Source organism: Ptiloglossa arizonensis, chromosome 8, assembly GCF_051014685.1.
Source record: "Ptiloglossa arizonensis isolate GNS036 chromosome 8, iyPtiAriz1_principal, whole genome shotgun sequence".
Classification (NCBI taxonomy): domain Eukaryota; kingdom Metazoa; phylum Arthropoda; class Insecta; order Hymenoptera; family Colletidae; genus Ptiloglossa; species Ptiloglossa arizonensis.
Window position 1 is genome coordinate 20,608,987 of NC_135055.1, and position 19,717 is coordinate 20,628,703.

At 49.9% G+C, this 19,717-nt stretch overlaps 1 protein-coding gene across 35 annotated transcripts in view; it reads left to right on the forward strand.

The window, feature by feature from the left end:
* Positions 1-19,717, forward strand: part of Camkii (Calcium/calmodulin-dependent protein kinase II) — a 136,440-nt gene that overhangs the window by 42,413 nt on the left and 74,310 nt on the right. For all 35 annotated transcript variants that reach the window (XM_076317960.1, XM_076317925.1, XM_076317932.1 and 32 more), the window contains exons 2-3: positions 4,514-4,608; positions 16,485-16,544. In XM_076317960.1, coding sequence (XP_076174075.1) covers positions 4,514-4,608; positions 16,485-16,544 — 155 coding nt within the window. The remainder of the gene's footprint in view (positions 1-4,513; positions 4,609-16,484; positions 16,545-19,717) is intronic.

Genomic DNA, 19,717 nt, shown 5'->3' on the forward strand with positions numbered 1-19,717 from the left:
CGGTACCGGCGAGAAGAAGGCGGTGGAACGAAATTTCCCGATCTAAAGATAGAATCCTCGCAGGCAGGCAGTCAGGCAGTCAGGCAGGAAGGCGGGCAGGCAGGCGGGCAGGCATCGGGGATTTGTCGCGGCGCGCTTTATCGCAATACGGTACATTCAATTCCTCTTGGCGTCGCGGTTTCCCCTCCTCGACCGACTTAATGAATATCTCCTGTCACGTGGACAGGGGGCGTATAAAGTTTTATCGCGCACGGGGTAGCGGCTGCAGCCCCGAAGGAACGGGAATGAATAAGGAGAGAAAGAAGAACGGCGAACCAGAGAGAGAAAAAAAGAGAGAGAAAGAGAGAGGGGTTAGGGAGGGGTACCTGGTCTCTTTTAATCGCTCCGCCATTCTAACGGCCAACGTCATCGTTATTCACTCGCGCAGGTTCGCACAAAGCCCCTCTCCTGACGCCGTAGCGGGCAAAGGGCACGCCTGCTCAACCTATTTTTCCATCCGCGACGACGTTTTCGTTTTGTCCCGTTCTACGCGGCTGTTTACATTCCTCCGTGGACGTGGTACCGGAGAGAGAGAGAGGAGGAGAAACGGTCGGTTGGACGAAGAAGGACACACGGTCGTAAGACGACAGGGGACGTAATTGTGAAAAAGCACGCCGAGGCCGGGCTCAACCGCTGGAAAAGCAAAGAGGGATTCGAGTGCTCGCCCGAGGAGCTAGCTAAGCACTCGTCGTACCGTTCCCTGCATATTGGTATTCCGAAGTTTCCAGCTTCGAGGCTATCTGGAATCCGTCCGAAATATAATACTTGGGACGTCGTCCAACCGAGACCCGACTCATTGTCGGTCCCTACTCCGGACTCTGCGCGGGTCCGATACGGTCTACCCTCTTGTAACACGGTTACGTCGGAAGGAACCGGGACGAGGATCGATCCGGATCTCGCGAACGATCGTACGATCGATCACGATCGAAACCGTAGCGTCGATCTTGGCTACGAACCGAACTCACCGACGATCTTTTCGGAGCGGTGTACCGCTCGTGGTTACCGAGGTTGCACCCTTTACCTCGTCGATCCGTAGCCGGTTAAATCGAACACCCTCGTACGTACAAATACGAAGTATTCCGAGTCCAAGTTTCGATGAAGTGCGAGTACCTTTCCTCTCGCGTCGTTTTCTCTGATAAAGTTTCGCACGGTTTCGCGAGTGATACGATCCTCGTAGGTTCGCGCGATCGTCGACAAGCGTAACCTTCTCGCGGTAACGTGGCGTCGACGATACGGAAATAGCCACCGATCCGAAGTATCGTAGTCGTGGGTCGGGGACAACCCGACTTGGAACGGATTTAGCTTAAATCCTTGCACGATCACGGTGTACAAACAATCTCTCTCTCTCTCTCTCTCTCTCTCTCTCTCTCTCTCTCTCTCTCTCTCTCTCTCTCTCTCTTTCTGTCCCGTGTCGGTCTTAATCGCGGGTTAATCGACATCCTCGCAAGGGTGGGTCGATAATACGAGCAACGGTGAAAAGCGAAGATCGAAGTGGGCGAGAACGGTGTCGAGGAAGTTGCGAGGAATCGAGGTGAATCGAGAGGCGAACCGTCCCGGCAAGATGCGGCACGCGATCGGCTCGATTCTCCTCGAATCGCGTAGGTCACCGTGCAATCTCCGGTAATGATCGGTCTCCATGGAGACTGGGCAAGCTGCTCCGGTTGCTGCCCGCCTCGCCCTTTTTCCTCGCGGAGCGGCGTTCGTCGAGCGACGCGGCCAAGCGCAGGAGCGCCGCGGCGGTGCCGTGTAGCTGCAACGACGCCGACGCCCGCAGGATGAAACATTAAAGTTGCGTTTGCGCCGATCGGGGCTGCCTTGAACTACTTAAGGAAGGATACGCGATTCAAGCACCGCAACACGGCCCGGCCCGGCCCGGCTCGGCCCGCGCGGTACACCACGGTACTCGCGCGACCTTTCGTCCTGCCGCGCTTCGCCGGTTTCCTACCACACTTTTTGCCCGGGGATGATGGATGATATTTGCGGAGTTTACCGTTCGAGGGTCTGGCCAGTACGGGAATATACGGTCGCGGCTAACGATCACCGTATTTCTGGAAATAGACTACTAACCGTGGACGTTGTTCGGGCTCCTCGCGGACGAGTCTTTCGGTCCCGCGAGGGGAGGATTCCTCCTCGAAGAGGACCAAACCGAACTCGAGGTACCTCGGTGCTCGGGGAATTCCAAGAATCGATGTCTCGATCACCCTTCGAACGAGTGATCCAACTATCGATGGCCTAGAGGCGGTTTAATCCTGGATTATCCACCTCGGTGTACACTTTTAGAACCTCCCGCGATGAATCGAGGATCCAATGACGTCCTTGGTATAGAGCAGTCTGGTCGACTGTTTACGAAAGAGGTTTTCCAAATTTTGAAATCTCCATCCCATTTTCAAAAGATGTTTCGATCATCCTTCGAACGAGTGATCCATCGACGACCTAGAGACCGTTTAATCCTAGATTATCCACCACGATGTACACTTTTAGAACCTCCCGCGACGAATCGAGGATCGAGGACTCCTCCGTCCCATTTTAAAGAGGAGTCGCGCGGTTAGGACGATGGAAAAGGTATCCACTTGTTCCCAGATTCGAGACGGAATCTGCCACGAGTTCTTAACGAGGCCCTTATTGTTTTCAGCGAAGTCGTAGAAGGAATCAACTTACGATAAATTCTGCCAATTACCCGACGGCGGGTAGAGCTCGACAACGATCGCGGCTCGTAAAGTTTCGCGGGAACGGTTTCACGATTCCCGCGGGACCGTTAGCGCGATTACGATTTTTCCAACGGCATTGGACTACAGGTAACGCGACCTCGTCGCTCTTTTCGTCTTGTCGAGAGCCAATTACCGATCGAGACCTTTCATCCCGTTTTCTTGCCCGTTTGTTCCATCGAGAAAAAAAAAAAAAACAAAAAACTGTCGATTTGCGACGCGTCGAGGATCGTCGAGACACCCCATTGGTCCTCGATTCTCGTTTCTTGCGTTCGTCGAGGGGTTGCGACTGTTCCGAACCTAGAAACCTTTCGGACTCGATCGGGACGAAACGATCAACGGTTCGCGAATAAATAATCTCTTCCGGGGGCGCAGCCGCGAGCCAGAAGTTTCAATTTCTGCTTCTTTCCCCCGTTTGGTAATTGCATCCAGTGAGATCTGGGTCATCCTTCGCCCACGGTGGCTCCGTTTCTTTCGCCGATTATTCGAAGACAATGCACGTCCAAAGACAAAACCCTCGCGTTTGCGAAGTCCAGCCACGTCGCGGCACTTAGTCTTTCCCCGGTCATTGTTGTCCACGATGGAATTTTTTATCCCGCTCGAATGCTACCCAGTTTCGCGACGGGGGTCGACCACCCGGCGAAGGACACGCGCGTTACGAGTACGTTGAATTATCTACCGAGGACGAGGCTTGCCCGTAAACGCTCAACTTGGACGTTAATAAGGCGACTCGCACCGGCTACTCGACCCGCCGAAGCTTCGATGCGCATTACGTTCCGTATAATCCACGACCGTGAAAGACTCGACCCTTTTCACTCGAGAGACGATCCTCGATCGCCTCTTAATTCTGTGTACTTCTCTCCAATTTGGAAAACTATCGTGGTTTGAAATTTAAATTAAAATTCAATTACTCCTTTCTTGTAAGATGTACACACACGTATACGAAATATTGAAATGAAAATGTTTCAAATTGATTACACGAAGGATTTCATCGAGGTGCTAGTTTCCGGTAGCAGAAAAGCTTCGAGTGCAAAGACTTAAGAATGAATTCTGTGGCGCTCGCGGACGTTTATCCCTTCGATTTAGTCACTCTTATAGTATACTCAGCTGCGACGGTGTCTCGTGTCTCGTGTCTCGTGTCTCGTGTATCGTTGCCTTCGAAAATTCCAGGTAGTTCGATCGAAACGAAGTCGAAATTATCGATATCGGGAGGACATCGAGGTCCCGTATCGGAGGCTACGGGTGAATCGAAGCTGGAGGTTCGCCGTAGTGTCTCGTTTCCCTCTGTGTCGTCCCGCTAATCGTCTTTCGAGCAACGCGTAACATCGTTTACGCCGATACGTTCTCCGTTGGCTCGTTTGCCCGAGAACCGGTTCGAAACGAAGCTATCGGGGCGTTACCATCGGTGGTCCGTACTCGACGATACGATCTCAGGATCGACGGCTCTGTGGACCGTTCGCAGCAATTGGAACTTTACTTCTCCCGTCTGGTGTACACCGGTGTCGAGGTAATCGAGAAAGTTTCCGCCCTCGAACAGCCGGAGTCGCGTCACCGTTTAAGGGACCGAACGTATATATCTGTCCGTGTACTCGGGTGGGGCGCGAAGTTTCGCGACAGTGAACGAGACCGAGAGAGCCACGAAACCTTCGAGAGGCTCGATTAACGTATTCGTTGTGTTTCGTCGAACGTTACGTTTCCTCGTCCCGTAGCGCGTGTTTTAATATTCGATGGCGCATTAACGGGAAACCGCGTTTTTTCGACTGTTTCAGGGGCGCCTTCTCCGTGGTGCGGCGATGCGTTCAGAAGAGTACCGACCACGAGTTCGCGGCGAAAATCATAAATACGAAAAAGCTCACGGCCAGAGGTAAGCTCGAAAAAATAAAAAAAAAAGGAAATTTCAGCGGTCTCGCGGAGAAACGCGCGACCGCGGTCTTCCGCTCGCTACTCGGAGAGTAGAAAACTACCGACCCTTGGTCAGGGGAGGGCCGTTACACGCCGCGCCAGATTTCTCGACTTTTCTGGCAGCCTTTGACGTGGAACCGCGCTAAATATTTACCAAGGATCGGGTAAACGACTCGAAGAGTCACAATGAGAACGAGGGCTTTGAGAGGCCGCCCTGCGAGAATCCGCGATACCGGATACCGACCGGTGCCCGGTTCACCTTCCTTTTCGATATTAATGCGTCGATGCGAACGAGACCCGGGTAAAAAAAAAGAAAAACTAGCGCGAGCGGCGCGAGTTTCGTTTCTTTTCGACGTTGCATTCGGGAATGCGAGCGAAATCGCGGATTCGCGGGTCGGTTTCCCCGAATACCAGATCTCGGGCTCGTAGACCCCTCTCGAGTTAATCGAGGACATTGATAGATGCCTACTTCCCGAGATTAATACTCCGAGCGGTTCCCGTTTATAGCGTCCCTCGCCAAGACTAATCTCTTTCGCGCCCGAGTTTGGGAGAACCGGCCGATCGCTCAATGTCCGACCTAAGAAAATAGTATCCTTCGAGCGAGAGTACCTACAATAGAGATTCTCGAGAGGGGAAGTACAATATCCGGAGTATCTGCAGGCGAGGAGTATTCGCGATACGGTATGCCAAGATCAGAGGTATCTGCGACAGAGTATCTCTAGATTAGAAATATCTAGGTTAGAGTATCTCTGGATTAGAGATATCTACGTTAGAGTATGTCTAGATTAGAATTATCTACGTTAGAGTATCTCTAGAGTAGAAATATCTGGGTTAGAGTATCTCTAGATTAGAAGTATCTGGGTTAGAGTATCTCTAGAGTAGAAATATCTGGGTTAGAGTATCTCTAGATTAGAAGTATCTGGGTTAGAGTATCTCTAGAGTAGAACTATCTGGGTTAGAGTATCTCTAGATTAGAAGTATCTGGGTTAGAGTATCTCGAGAGTAGAAATATCTACGTTAGAGTATCTCTAGAGTAGAAATATCTGGGTTAGAGTATCTCTAGATTAGAAGTATCTGGGTTAGAGTATCTCGAGAGTAGAAATATCTGGATTAGAGTATCTCTAGATTAGAAATATCTAAATTAGACTATCTCTAAATTAGAAATATCTATGATAGAGTATCTCGATAGTAGAAATATCTACGTTAGAGTATCTTTAGATTAGAAATATCTACGTTAGAGTATCTCAAGATTAGAAACATCTACATTAAAGTATCTCCAGATTAGAGATATCCACGATAGAGTATCTCCGGATTAGAGTTATCTACGTTAGAGTGTCTCCGGATTAGAAATATCTACGTTAGAGTATCCCCAGATTAAAGATATCTACGATAGAGTATCTCCGGATTAGAAATATCTACATCAGAGTATCTCGAGACCAGAAAGCACCTAGAATCTAGTAATCGCGCCATTAGAAGTATCCACCATAGAAGAAAAGGTACTTTGGCTCGATTAGAAATACACGATACGTAGCCAAGTCTCGGTGTGTCGTCGTCTCCAGGGGTGGGCCCCAGGGTCTGGTGGTTTTCTATAATTGCCCCGTCGGCGGTCGTAAATTTCTTCGAGGTTGTAAACGTCGAAACTCTCGGAGGAACGGTTCGGTCCGCGTTCGATTACCGCGGTTCAGGTGCGCCGTGACGGTTCCTTTTGCGCGGCGCGGTTCCTTTTAGCGCGGCGGCCACGCGCTAATTATTTCCGTCCGTAAGCATTGTTCGGGGGTAATTCGCGCGATTAGAGACGGAATCGCGGAAAGAGCCGGGGCCTCCGTACGCGAAGACTTAGCGTCTAAAAACAACGAGCGACGCCGTTGTCAACCTGCCAACATTCCATCGCGACCAACAGTTGCCAGTGCCGTGCGATCGTCGGTCCAGGGAAAAGGCCTGTCCACCACCCTCGCACCCCTTCTTCCCCCTGTCCTCTGTTCCCCGATCCGTTGAAATTCGAGACGAAAAATTGAGCGAAACGTACGCGTCGGTGCGAGTGCAGTTCTTCGAAGCCAAACGAGCGTCGTAATCGAATCAATCGAAATATCCAGGGGCCTAGCGAGCGTTATCCGATAAACGGAATCGCGTAGCCATCGATCGAATCAACCGTGCCAATAAGGGCCCTCGACCGTACACCTGCTCGATGGACACACCATCGGTCCGTTCACCGTCGCGTAAAACCCGTGTCGTCGCGTATTCCTCTTTCTCTTTCGGCTCGCGATACTCCACAAGATCGAGCCACGGACCGCGTCGTTAAAATCGTCGGAGACACGCGAAGAAAGAAAAAAGAACGGTACGAGGGAAATTTCCAAAGATACTCGTGGAAGCGGTAAAAATAATCTCGGGAGGCGCAGCTTCTTTTACATTTCTTTTTTTTTTTTCATCGCGACCACCGCGCTTCGTCCGCTAATATCGGGCGGTTCTCCTCGGACGAAATCGTGTCGCGTTGGAAATCAACGAGACCGATGGAAAAAGCCGAGACGTAGATTTTCAAACGGAGAGAACTCGGAGAGTAAATTTTGCAAACTTTTAAAGAACAATTTCGACCGAAGAGTCTACGATTATTTAGAGAAACGTCGTCACGATGAAGAGAAAAGGAAGGTAGACGATTGGGTGTAGAAGAGATCGAACGAAAAATAAAAATAAAGCAGAGCTACGCGCGCGTGGAAAAGTTTCTCAACGATGAAAGAATCTTTAAATTTGACGAAGATTTGTCGGTTGGAACGGATCGTTTAACGAACCACCGTGTACGATATTTCGAGCTCCTGGCGGGGTAACTCTATATCCGTCTACGATGTTCTCCAGTGATCGTTCTGATGCTCGCGGTGACGTTACGCGGCGCGGAATGGCAATTTTCGGTACTCGGTACGAGAATATCCGGTTCCGTTTCCGTTTTCGAGTCGCGGCTGGTGGCTCGTCACCGGTTCCCGTCGATGAATTTCAACGATCGAATCGATCGTCGCGCAGCTCTACCGTAAGTTTCATTGTCGGCATCGATCGATTCGTTGGCACCGGTCCTAATACGCGCTCGCGTGACTCATTCGCGTCTCGCGGATGTTTCACGGAACTCTAAATATACGGGAAGGTGTCCGATTCGGGCCGAATATTAAGATACAGCCTCGCAGTTGACGGAAGTAACGCGCGAGATTCGCTAGCGAATCGCGTACAACGCGGACGATTATCGCTGGAAAATACGCGAGGCGATCGGTCGATCGGACGTTTCGCTTAATTAATAAACCGGATTTGTTTCCTCCGTTACTTTCGAGCCTACGTCGGGAAACGTTAAATACCGACGAGATATTTCGCGAGAAATACCAGAACGGTGTTTCTCCAACGGACTGTATACCGGACGAAGTTTAAATTTCTAAATAAGAATAATTCTCCAGCATTTTTCCGCATCGTTGGCCACGCGTTATCGCATCGAAGTCGTAACAGTTCCATTCGGTCCTTGACCGACGCGAAAGTACTTCGACGTTTCGATTTCTCTACCAAGTCTTTCGTCGTTAAATACTCGCCATCGAAACGGATCTACCCTTTCTCGGATCTTCTCTTCCGTGGAGTTTCAATTTTTACGAAGCGATTACAATTCGTTTCAATTTTCACGAAGCGATTACAATTCGTTTCTCCGCACCGTTGTAAATTATTCTTTCTCCAATTGTTTCAAATATCCATCGAACCGGAGCAATCCTCTTTGCACGAGTGATGTCGCGACCCTTGCGAAGGATATCTTTCGTGAACTTTCGCGCAACGTTATTTTCGTCGAATCACGAAACGGAACGTCGCGAGTAAAGTGTAACACGCGCGCTGTTACACTTACTCTCAATTTCCGCGGAAAATGAGATTCTTCGCGGTAAGTATCCGGTTACGGTGCGTTTTCACCGCGGATGTCGACTCGCGATGGAAACTCGACGGTTTCGGGCTCGGAGAGCTGTTTACCTTGATACCGTTCCACGTTGGGTTCGATCGGAGACCGTAATCGAGCTTCAGAATTCGAGCGCCGCGAGGAATTTTCGAGGGTCGCGCGCAGAATGCGGAGGGGGTAGGGGGGCAAGAATCCGCGGGCCGGGGGTAAAGACCAAACGGGAGCAAAAAGCCGATCGCGTTGCCGTAGAGAGTGGATGTCTGAGCATCGTTCGCGGACCGCGATCCAAGTAAGCGAAAATGGAGGATCTCGTTCGCGGGATTGAAACGCGGAGGGAGTCCACGAAACCGTGGACCGTGGAACGGTTTCGAGAAAACGACGAATTCTTTCAGCGAAGATGGTCCTTTCCTCGTCGATACCGTTATTTTTCGTCGATCGAACCGAGAATCGCCATGCGTTTCGAGACGGAAGCTTCGCCAAGGCCTCGTCCAGAGAAATTTTTCCGTGATGTCTCGTATCTCGACGATATCCACGCTCGAAAAGATTTCTAATTCGTCTAACCTTCGAAAACGAGTCAACTCTCCTGGACGAGAGTTTGCTCGAACGTGGACCGAGAATTGCCCCGCATTTCGAGACGGAAGCTTCGCGAAGGCCTCGTCGAGAGAAAATTTTCCGCGACGTCTCGTATCTCGACGTTATCCACGCTCGGAGAGATTTCTAATTCGTCTAACCTTCGAAATCGACTCAACTCTTCTGAACAAGAGTTCGCTCGTACGATCGATTCGAGAATATTCAAGACGGCCAATATCGCAAAAGCGAAAAATTCCCCCCTGTAAGTTTAATCGGACGACCCAGACCGTTCCACTTCTGTTTCCGTAACTCGTCTCGAATAAAATTCCAAGTCGCGTCGTATTCCCCCGTGGCGGTGCACTCCGTAATTTTTCACCGATCTCCAGCTGCGCGTAAACGCACCGGTACCGGTGTTTCGTAAGCCACTCGCTGCACTCTCGCAACGAGCGACTGAAAATTCCGAAACGAGGAGGAGCGATTCTCCACCGTAAGGGAATTAATTCGCGGGATCGGAGCGCGGTGGGCGTGCACCGTGAAACCGTTTTCTATCTTTGGCTTCGGTTCCAGTTTCTCCGCAGAGGCGAAAGGTAACGAGGGTGGAAATAAAAAAAGGTTGCAGCGGGCAGGGAAGATGAGCCTCTCCCTCCCTACCGTGCGGATCCCTCCCTCCCTCTCTCTCTCTCTCTTTCTATCTCTCTCGCCGCAAAGAGGGCTGGTACGGTCGCACCCTCTTCCACCGGTGACGACCTTGCTCCAGTAACCTCTTGACCTACCGCCACGGCCGTCGTTCGACTGTGCGCTCGCTGAAACGAATAAAGCGCGCCGTAGCACCGCGTCGAGCTCACCTTGATTCAGCCGGGACAATCGGAACACGCGGAAGTGGAATCGCTGAGCCCTCGAGGGCCGATTTCCTCGCGAATCGAATACTCCGGCTCCCATTTACCAACGTTTCCGGTCTCTCGAACGACCGATCGCGAACAGAAGAGCGAGAACCCGATCGACTATCCGAGAAGCGTTTTTCATCGTTCGATTTTTACAATTATCTAAATGGAACGTCCATACTCGATGCACTAACGCTCGTTTCGAGTTCGGATCGCAACCGTTCGACGTACGTGTCGATGTACAATAATTTTAACCGATCGAAACATCGGTCCTCTTCCCACCTGGACGAAGGTCTACGATAATAATACGGACAGTGTCGTTTCTAGAGATCTCGAGGCCCCTGCTATTTCTATCGCGGTACGATTGAACAGTTCTTAGCTACCATACATTACAGAATGCTCGTAAAACTACCGATCCGGAAGGATCGTTTCGTATCGGTAATCGTTCGAGCCTAAAATCGATTCTTCGATACGAAAAAACGGAAAATTTTCGAAACACCGTGGAGCAACGGACCCGTCTCTAGAAATCGCACGTATGCGCGAAACATCGCGAGGAAAGAAACACTGGTCGTTTGTTTTGTCAGTTTGCCAATATTTCGCTCTTACTTCGATCTATCCTTAGCGTCCGGCCGTAGTCGATAACGTTTAACCTATCGAAATCGTACGAGTTCGGGATCGAGCGTACCGCTGTACCTGGTCGTGTACAGTGACCTATAGAAACGCGTGCACGGTCGTTTCGATGGTAAGTCTCGCTCGTGTTCGGTCCATTGTTCGTTCACTGATCATTTACGCGCATCGGTCGTGTTCGAACGGATACGGATTCGAATTTTTGCAAGGATTTCGAATCGGTTGAATCCGAACACGAGTCGATTAACCTACTAGAACGAATGCACGTGAGCGCGAAAGATCTCGGCGTTGAAGTATCGGAAGTGGTGGTTCTCCGTGTTGCAAAGTTCAGAATATAATATCTAGTTTATTACTATATGCAGGGATCTCGCGTATCTAGTAGGACGACCCTTCCGTACCAATACGGAGACACTTCTTAAAACTGACATCGATATCTGGCACCCTTAAGATCGTTGTTGCATTCATTCCAACACTCCGGTATCGAGTTCGTGGACTCGCGAGATGCAACACGGTTGCACGAGACGCGAGATGCAATACGGTTGCACGAGACGCGATGTTGTAAAGTTCAGATTATAATATCTAGTTTATTACAATATGCAGGGATCTCGCGTATCTAGTAGTACAGTTATTGTATATATAAGAATATAAAATTGGAACAAATGCGTGTACAGTGATACGTGTCTCGATGTGAACGACGACTGTCGCGTTGTCTTTCCGACTCTGGACTTGGAACTCGACTGAAAAAAAAACCAAAAGGAAACCGCGAGATGCAATACGGTTGCACGAGACGCGAGATTCACCGAGACCTGGGTCGGTCAGTATGGATCGGGTTCGTAAGAACGGGGCATCGGTCTTCGTAGCTTCTGGCCCGTCGAATAATTAATCGAGCACTCTGTTCGGAGTTTCGTCGACGGTGTTGCCATTTGAAATTCTGATTCGCGGGAACGGGACTCGACGATGGACGAGGAGGGGAAAGGAGGATCTGGGAACGTTCGCACGTTCCTTTCCCCTATCGATTCCCTTTCCTGTTCTATTTATCGACGAGGAACGCCGAAGTCGTCGCGCCGAGTAATTTCCTTTGCGTTCCTCCGCGCCGTCGAGTGCCTATTTACGCAAAGCGGACGTTCTGGTAATTATCGATGAGATTCACCGCGCGCGATTTTTTCCACGATTTTTCGCCCGGTTTTTTTCTTTGCCACGGTTAATGGGCGAACGCAGGAAACGAACGTTCCTAGAACGTTTCATCGATCTCGATGAAATAATTCCGCAGCTGACGGATCGAAGTCACCGACTGGGAAGTGTGTTCGTCGATTTTCTTTGAAAAGAGAAAGAAAGAATCGTTAAGAGAGGATCGAGCGACCGAAGATGTCGATTTCGGGGAAAGAAGGGATCGATTTTGATCTCGAAGGGGTCGATTTCGGTGAAAGAAGGGATCGGTCGAGATCATCGAGAGAATTGTGATCGTCGAGTCGACGTTTTTGTTCCCGCGAGAAGCAAAGAAGAAAAAAAAACAACAACAGTGTACTCCCTCTGTCGGCGCGATAGCATCGAAACGCAAAATGCACGTCCACCGGCGGTATATTCTTATCACGCCCGAGGGATCAAGGGCTGTGCATCGACCAGCCTTCTCTCCTCCCTTCTCTCTGCTCTCGTCCCTCGACGAGCCTGTTCGAGCAACATCGCGAGGGTAGGGAGAGGCAGAGTTTCTGCCGAGTTTCGTGACATTCGTGCTCCATCGAACGCAAAGCAACCGGCCTGGATCGGCCTTGTAACGCAAAAAGAGCCTTATCTCTCTCTCTCTCTCTCTCTCTCTCTCTATCTCTATCTATCTCTATCTCTTCTCGTTGGCTCAAAGCGGTCGCGTCGTCCGTCAACGATTCCACGGATTACGCGTCTACGAACGAGGAAGATCTTTTTATTTTTATCCCAGCTGGATCGAGCGTTCTCGCGGCGAAGAAGAGAAAAGAAGAGAGAGAGAGAGAGAAACACGAAAGACGGTCCCGACTTCTGACAAGGAAGATTCGATTTACCGGCGGGTTCGAAACTCGATTCGTCCTCGCGAACCCTCTTTCCGTTTTAGGGGCTCGAGAACGATCCCTCCAGGGGTTACAGTTCCCCCTTTGAACTTGTTTCGCGATCCCTATCACGGTGGCACGGATACAGGGGAATTTACGACGAAAAGTTCGCCGCCGCCGCCGTCGTGGAAAAAAGTCAGCTTTTTTTTTTCTTATCGCGTTAGCGAGGGGATACGTTGCTCCGTGAATCTCGAAACGCGATGGCGCACCTGTGTCGTGAATAATTGGCCGCGTAGGCGAGCATGGCGTCGCGTTATCACGGGAGACTTCAACGACTCTAGCGTGTCGGTGTTCGCTCCCTCTCTTGCTCGCGAGTTACCGAAATCTAGAGTCACGAGTCGCCACCGATGGTGCGCGTTGCACTTGATCGATACTTTCACCGTAATCTTTCGAACCGGATTGGACGATATTTATCGCTGGAACACGGACACGAAAAGGGCAACGACCTTGCAGGTACACGCCCGCGAACGATAGGTGGCAAGAGAACGATCCGTCTTGGAAAGAAACGCGACTGGCAACGGGTCAGTTCGAGGGTCGTCCCTACTCGTTCCGTTTGCTCCTGGAATCGTGTCTGGACGTTCCAATCCCGACGAGATCTTTCCCAAACTTGTTCCCCGATTCCGTGGTGTCGCCAACCCCTCCAAATATCTCGACGTTAATGTTTGCACAGAGGGATGGAATCGAGAGTAACAGGTCGCTCGATAAGTTTCGTCACCGACACCGAGCTACCGGCTTCTTCGTTTATACCTTTCCAAAGATACGGTGTCACTCTTCGACGAACGCGCGTAAAGTTTCTTCCTCGTATTCTCGACTCGTTCGTGTATTTACGAATCGTTCCAAGTACGAGCTTCGTTTCATTTTGTTGGAATACAACGACATTGAATCATGGAACACTTGAGAAGTCAAAGCACGGTGGATGAGTTCGATACCGGGTTTCCTATTTTTTCGGTTAATGTGTCTACGTGATCGTTACACTCTGTTCAGTTGTTCGTAACCGTACTCCGCTGTACGATTGTCTTATATTTATCTAAAAATAAACGTCCTATTTACATATTTTCTCTCGTGCTAAACAATTCCATAACCCCCACATATTTCTTTACAATGGAAAGAACCTTAGACACCTCGAACAAAAGCTTCCATTAGCTTCGATTTTCGAGACGATTCGAACGCTCTTGTACCATTCGTAGAAATAAAATCTAATAGAACTGGAGAAACGCTCGCGTCTCCGATGGTAGTCGATCGAGGCACACCTCCGATCGCGAAGTTGGAACAATTTGACGTGCCGGTCGCGGGAACAACGAGGACAAGTTCCGAGCTACGTGTCGCTCGGAAAGTTGCTCGAAAAATATTATCTCCGAGGGTAGTTACGCGGTACCCTCGGCTCCGGTTAATCCCGAATTCACGTAACGTCGAGTTTTTCGTCCGGGTACGAGTAACGCGCAATTGGAATCGCTCGTAGAAGGGAAACGACGTCGTCGAATAACCCAGTTTCCGCTTGTTTTTTTTTCTACTTTTTTTTTTTCTCTTTCTTCTCTCTCTCCCGTCCCGTGAAGTGGTCCCGTCCTCCAATTTGCTTCTCCTCGTGCGCCTCCAGTGTTCTTCGCGGGCCCTCGTCGCGTCGTAGGTGCTCGTTAATTCTGGTTGTTTAATGTGGCGCCCGGGTAGAACGAAGACCGTGGAGGCTCGGGCGCTCGGTGATTTAATTATAGGCGGGGGAGCTGCACACTGCGTGGGAAAATCAAGAGAAATTGTCCTGTCGCCCCTCTACGCACGTAACCGAGAAAACGCGTTCGCGTTTCGGTCGTTCCGTTCGCCGCGAAACGAACAAATACCTCCCGTACGCGCCCGCGCTTCGAAACCGCTTCGTTTCGAGCGCGTCACCTCGGAGACGCGTTCGGTTTAATTAATAACCCACTCGTTGCGACGGCTGTCTCGACAGATTGGTTAATCAACGTCTTTACAAATCTCTCTCGCTCGCTCTCTCCACCCTCGAGACGCCTCGAATTATTTATTTGTTTCGGATCGTAGCGGCGTGTAACTCTAGCGAGCGAACTTTGGCCTTCTCTTTCGTCTTCGAACGACTCTGGACCTTCTTCGAATCAATCTCACCAGTGTTCTATCAACGTTCCGGTAACACCTTCGAGCTACCTTTCGAATCGTGTCTCTCGCGTTCGCGATGAAAATGAGGATCATTGAGAACAACGACGCGATACCAGGTGTCTATGAACGATCGAACGAAGAACGTTCGACGAACACTCGAGCGATATCGCGACGCGTAAACGAACCCGTTGAATCTGAGAAAAGGTCAACGTTGCGACCGAGCCTGATCCGTAGATTTTATCGACGAGGTCGCCGCGATAAAGCTTTATTCGTGTACCGAACGTAGAACGGAGCCGACTATTTTTAGAGCAGCGTTCGCGGGGGACCGTGGGAGTTTCTGCAAAGCGGCGAAGTCGATGTAAAAATAAAAAAAAAAAAAGGTAAAACCACGTTTTCCAACCCCTCGACGTCTACTCGAAGTGTTCTTCTCGCATCGTGTCGTTTCTCTCGCGTAAATTCGTTTCGTCGCGATCGAAATTTCCTTCGCGATGATTTCGATCGATCGTCGAATATGGACGACCATCGACGAGTGTTCGCGCGCGAATTTCAAACGCGAAACCGGAAGGGGTCCGTTGAAGCGATCACCGGTTGCATCGGGGGCCCTCGTCTCGATAACGCTCGCGACGTATCGATCGTCGATTCTCGAAGGACGCGGCGTTCAGGGCCGCGTGCATCGAAAGGAAACAGGAAATCGTCCTCGAAATGACCCGGCCACCGACAAATCCAATTTTATCGCGGTCCTTGGTGAATTACCCACGAGGAAACTCGTCAAGGAACCTCGTTGGGAAAGTCGATTTCGCGGTAATGACTATACTCGGCATTGGCTGTCGTTATCGCGAAACTTTCGCGATAAAGCTCCCTCGGAACCGAATTGGAATGCTCGCTCGCTCGCGCCGCGCGAAATTCCGTCGCGGTTGTTTCGAGGATCGATTTTATGATTTACCAGCTGTCGCGGTAAATGTTCCACCAAACGACGAAACGGTGTCTTACGATCTCCTCGAGCTGAACGTCTCCCCTTAGACACAGTCTTTAATTTCGTTTCTTGGACGCAGTCACGGTCCTGTAACCCTACCAACAACCGATAACGTTCCTTTTCCCAAACGTTTCCGTAACAACTCACGAGACTCTTTCCGCTCCCGTAACAACGCACGACACTCCATACGACAGACAGCTGATAATCGAAATTCCTTTTGCATACGTTCCCATAACAACTCACGAGACTCTTTCCGTTCCCATAATGACGCACTCCCTATACAACACAGAACACTCGGGACAAGAACGGATACAAAAACCCGACACATAGGAGACCCGTGATTAGATCCGCGCGAATCTATCACCGACGGTACCGCAATTAAAGTTTAATACAAAAGAAAATAATAAAGAGTTCGATCTCCCGTTGGAGATCGACATTTTTTGTATCGAATCCTTAATTATTACGTGACAGTCGCTTACGAATTTTATCACCAGGATGATTTCGAGAGGCGTAGGGAACTTCACGCGGTTCGAGATCGTTCTCGACCGGTATCTCCAGTCATTGATAGAAATTTAAATAATTTCAGCGCGTCGAAATCATTTGAAAGATACTTCGATTCTAGAAGAATTGTAATATTATTAAAGCGATCGTGTATTCGCGAACGTTCCATTGATCTCCGTCTACAGATCTCGGTGTCTTTTGTTTCAGATTTCCAGAAACTCGAACGTGAGGCGCGGATATGCAGGAAATTGCAGCATCCAAATATCGGTAAGTGCACTCTCGATTACTTGGATAGCTCGTTTAAGTAGAAACGCGATGGACCGGGAATCGAAATCGTTTTCGAATACGGACCGAGCAGTGGATACGGTCTTCGATGATCAGACGTGCTTTTCAATTCTTCCTTTCGATCGTTTGCGCGACGAATTTGCGCTACTTGGAAGCAATTTCTCGATTCGGGGCGAGAATTCCACCTCCCTAGTAAGAACGAAACCTTTCGAGAAACTTTCCGTACGAAATAGCATGCATCGGAGACAGGGTCCCGTGGAACGGACGCTTTCTTAACTTTTTACGCGATACGTTACCAGAGACGTCGAACCGACCTCGAGTTTCTCAAACGACGCGTGTATTTTAAGGTCGACACAAGGTCGCGTATTATTATCGTATTTCTATCGGCCGCGACACAGAGCCGAGAAAAGAAAAATAAAAAAAAAAAAAAAAAAAAAGAGTGTACAACGGGGTCGTTTGAAACGCTCAAGGCCGCTCTCGGTATCTCTGAAAACGTAACACGCGCAAAATTGAAAATTCGTCTCGATCCGCGTCGGAAGGTCGTTTCTCTTTTTATTTTTCTTTTTTTATTCTTTCGACGAGATCTCGCTCCGCGTCGACGGGATCGAAAATCAAAACCGAAGCAACGATTCGCTCGGCTCTCTCGGCTCTTCTCTGCCACGATCGATGGTCGATCGATTCGTTTTCCGTTTCGGTATGGAAAGTTTCACGCGCGAATCGGCGCAGAATCGAGGGTGAAATTTCCGCGTGTCCATTAAAGCGCTCGCGGCCGTAAAGGTAGCGTCCAATAGATCGTGAAAATATATTTATTCGAGCGTCGCAGAGGGCACGTGAAGGCAGACTCTCCCCATCGACCCCGACGCCATCGCGTTGCGGAGCGCCGCTTGGAAATTATAAACGGAGAATAACCCAACGGGCGATATTGGAATCCAATAAAGCAAGGAGAGTGAATAAAACGCGTCCCGCGGAAACAGCCCCGGCGAATTTCCCCGTTACACTTGTCCAGCTTCGATCCAGCTCCGAGAGAACTTCTCCACTCGCGGCGCGTGGCGTAGCATTCTCTCGTCTTTTCGATCGGCGTCTTTGGACGAATTTCGTCCATTGTGCATCGACGTCCTTGTACAATTTTCCACGAGCTCGATCTCTCGATATTCCCATCGTGCGTTCGAGATGACTCGCGTCTCGAATTCGCACGATCGCGGGGTTTCGCGAGCTCGCCTCGATCGCGAACGAACGAACAAACGCTGGTTATTGTTATCGAGAATCGATAAATATTTACAGAGCGTTACGCTCGTTAACCGGTCGTGCTCGGTCGCTGGTACGCGATAATAGTAATAACGGTAATAATACTAACGGCTTTATTGCGCCATGAAAATATACGCGCGGACCGCGAGAGACGAGCTTTGGGTATCGAGTTCGACAATGGCCGAAGTAGAACGAGAACCAATGCGAATGTAATCGTATCTACCTCGATTGTGGAATTAAAGTCGAAAGGAAGAGACGAGGACTGGAAAAGAGTGAAAAGAGTGGCGCGTACGAGATCGTAAGGGTTGTTCGAGAGAAAGCACGAGAGGAACCACGAGAGGATTCGCAGAGGGTTCGTCCCACGACCGATTATCCGGAGCATCGAATACTTGGTGCATCGGCAACGTACATAGAGGTAGCCAGGACGTCTAACGATGCGGGGCAGTTGAACGACGCACGTTTACGTTTAACCGAATCCAGCACAGAAGCTCCAGGAACGTTCGAGCAGGTAGAGCGTTTAACGGAAGATGTGCACTGCTCGTGGATACCGTAACTTGTTGCGAGCAAGACGATAGGCGCAAGATCGAAGCGATTTCTACCGATTTTGACCAGCAACGAGTTACGATTAAGAATGTACAGGGTTAACGAAACCTCGACCGGCGTATTTTTATTTAACGACGGTTGTACCGAACTGGGAGAGGTGACGAGAGATTCTTTGTTCAAGAATTGGATAAACGGCAGTGTTACCAAAAGGTAGAGAAAGGAATTGGGAGACGAGGTGAGAATGGAACTGTGAGAGGTGACGAGAGATTCTCTGTTCAAGAATTGGATAAACGGCAGTGTTACCAAAAGATAGAGAAAGGAATTGGGAGACGAGGTGAGGACGCGAGAGGCACTAACGAATTCTCTGGAAAAGTTTCACGAAGAAGGAACCGAATGGTTCCAAGCGACACGAGGAATTCGTAATTTTCGAGCTGGTACGTGTAAGAGAGTTTTCAGAGGGTGGTAGCAGGACCAATGTTGCGAAACGGAGGATCGGGGAAGGATCGAGAAAGACCGTGACGATCGCTCGTTGTAGACACTGGCGTGGAAATGCATTCCGTGACGTCGATATCGCAAGCCGGTGGACATTTAGGCTCCGAAAGGTCAGCATCCCTGAACGGGCAACGCGGCAGGATTACGCTCGGGATTATGGGATCTCCCGGTGTCCAGCCCTCGCCCGTTAAACTGCAGCAGCTCGTTAACTAAGTGTCCTCACGGTTCGCTACTTTCGATGAACCTCGAACGAAGTGCAATTTGCTGAAAAGAGACCCGGTCAAAGCTAAAGGGAGCGACGTCGCGAGCGACAGCTAGCTGCGGTCGGGTGTATCGGATACCGTATATATATATGTATATATATATTCTGCATTTTAAAGGAGCACTTTCGTGCACCGTAATTACGGCGAATAGCGTACACGCGGGTGCGTATACGCCAGTTCGTCGCGAAAATAGAGAACTCGAACCCGTATCGTTGCACCATCGATTTTCTTTCGCTGCCGAACGGAACGAATGCTTCAATCGCGTAATTTGTTCGCAATTATCCCGATTACTTTCCGCGTTACGATATCGTTCCGCGTATTGATCATTCGTGCGCGTTTCAACGAACGATTTCGAACGGTGCGTGGATCAACGTGGACGGACAGTTGTTAATTATCGTTAAGACGACCAACGAACCTTGGTCGCTTTCCAGCTCTCGTGTATAGATATTTTATTCCTCCATCCACGATATTTCGAACAATTACAACGACCAGAGAATCGGTAATTGTACCGACACCGAGATACCGGCCGCGCGAATTTTCCCGAGATTATTTCCTTCGCGAGAGAAGATTAATTTTCAATTAGAATTTCATCGAACGTTTAATCGGTTCTGG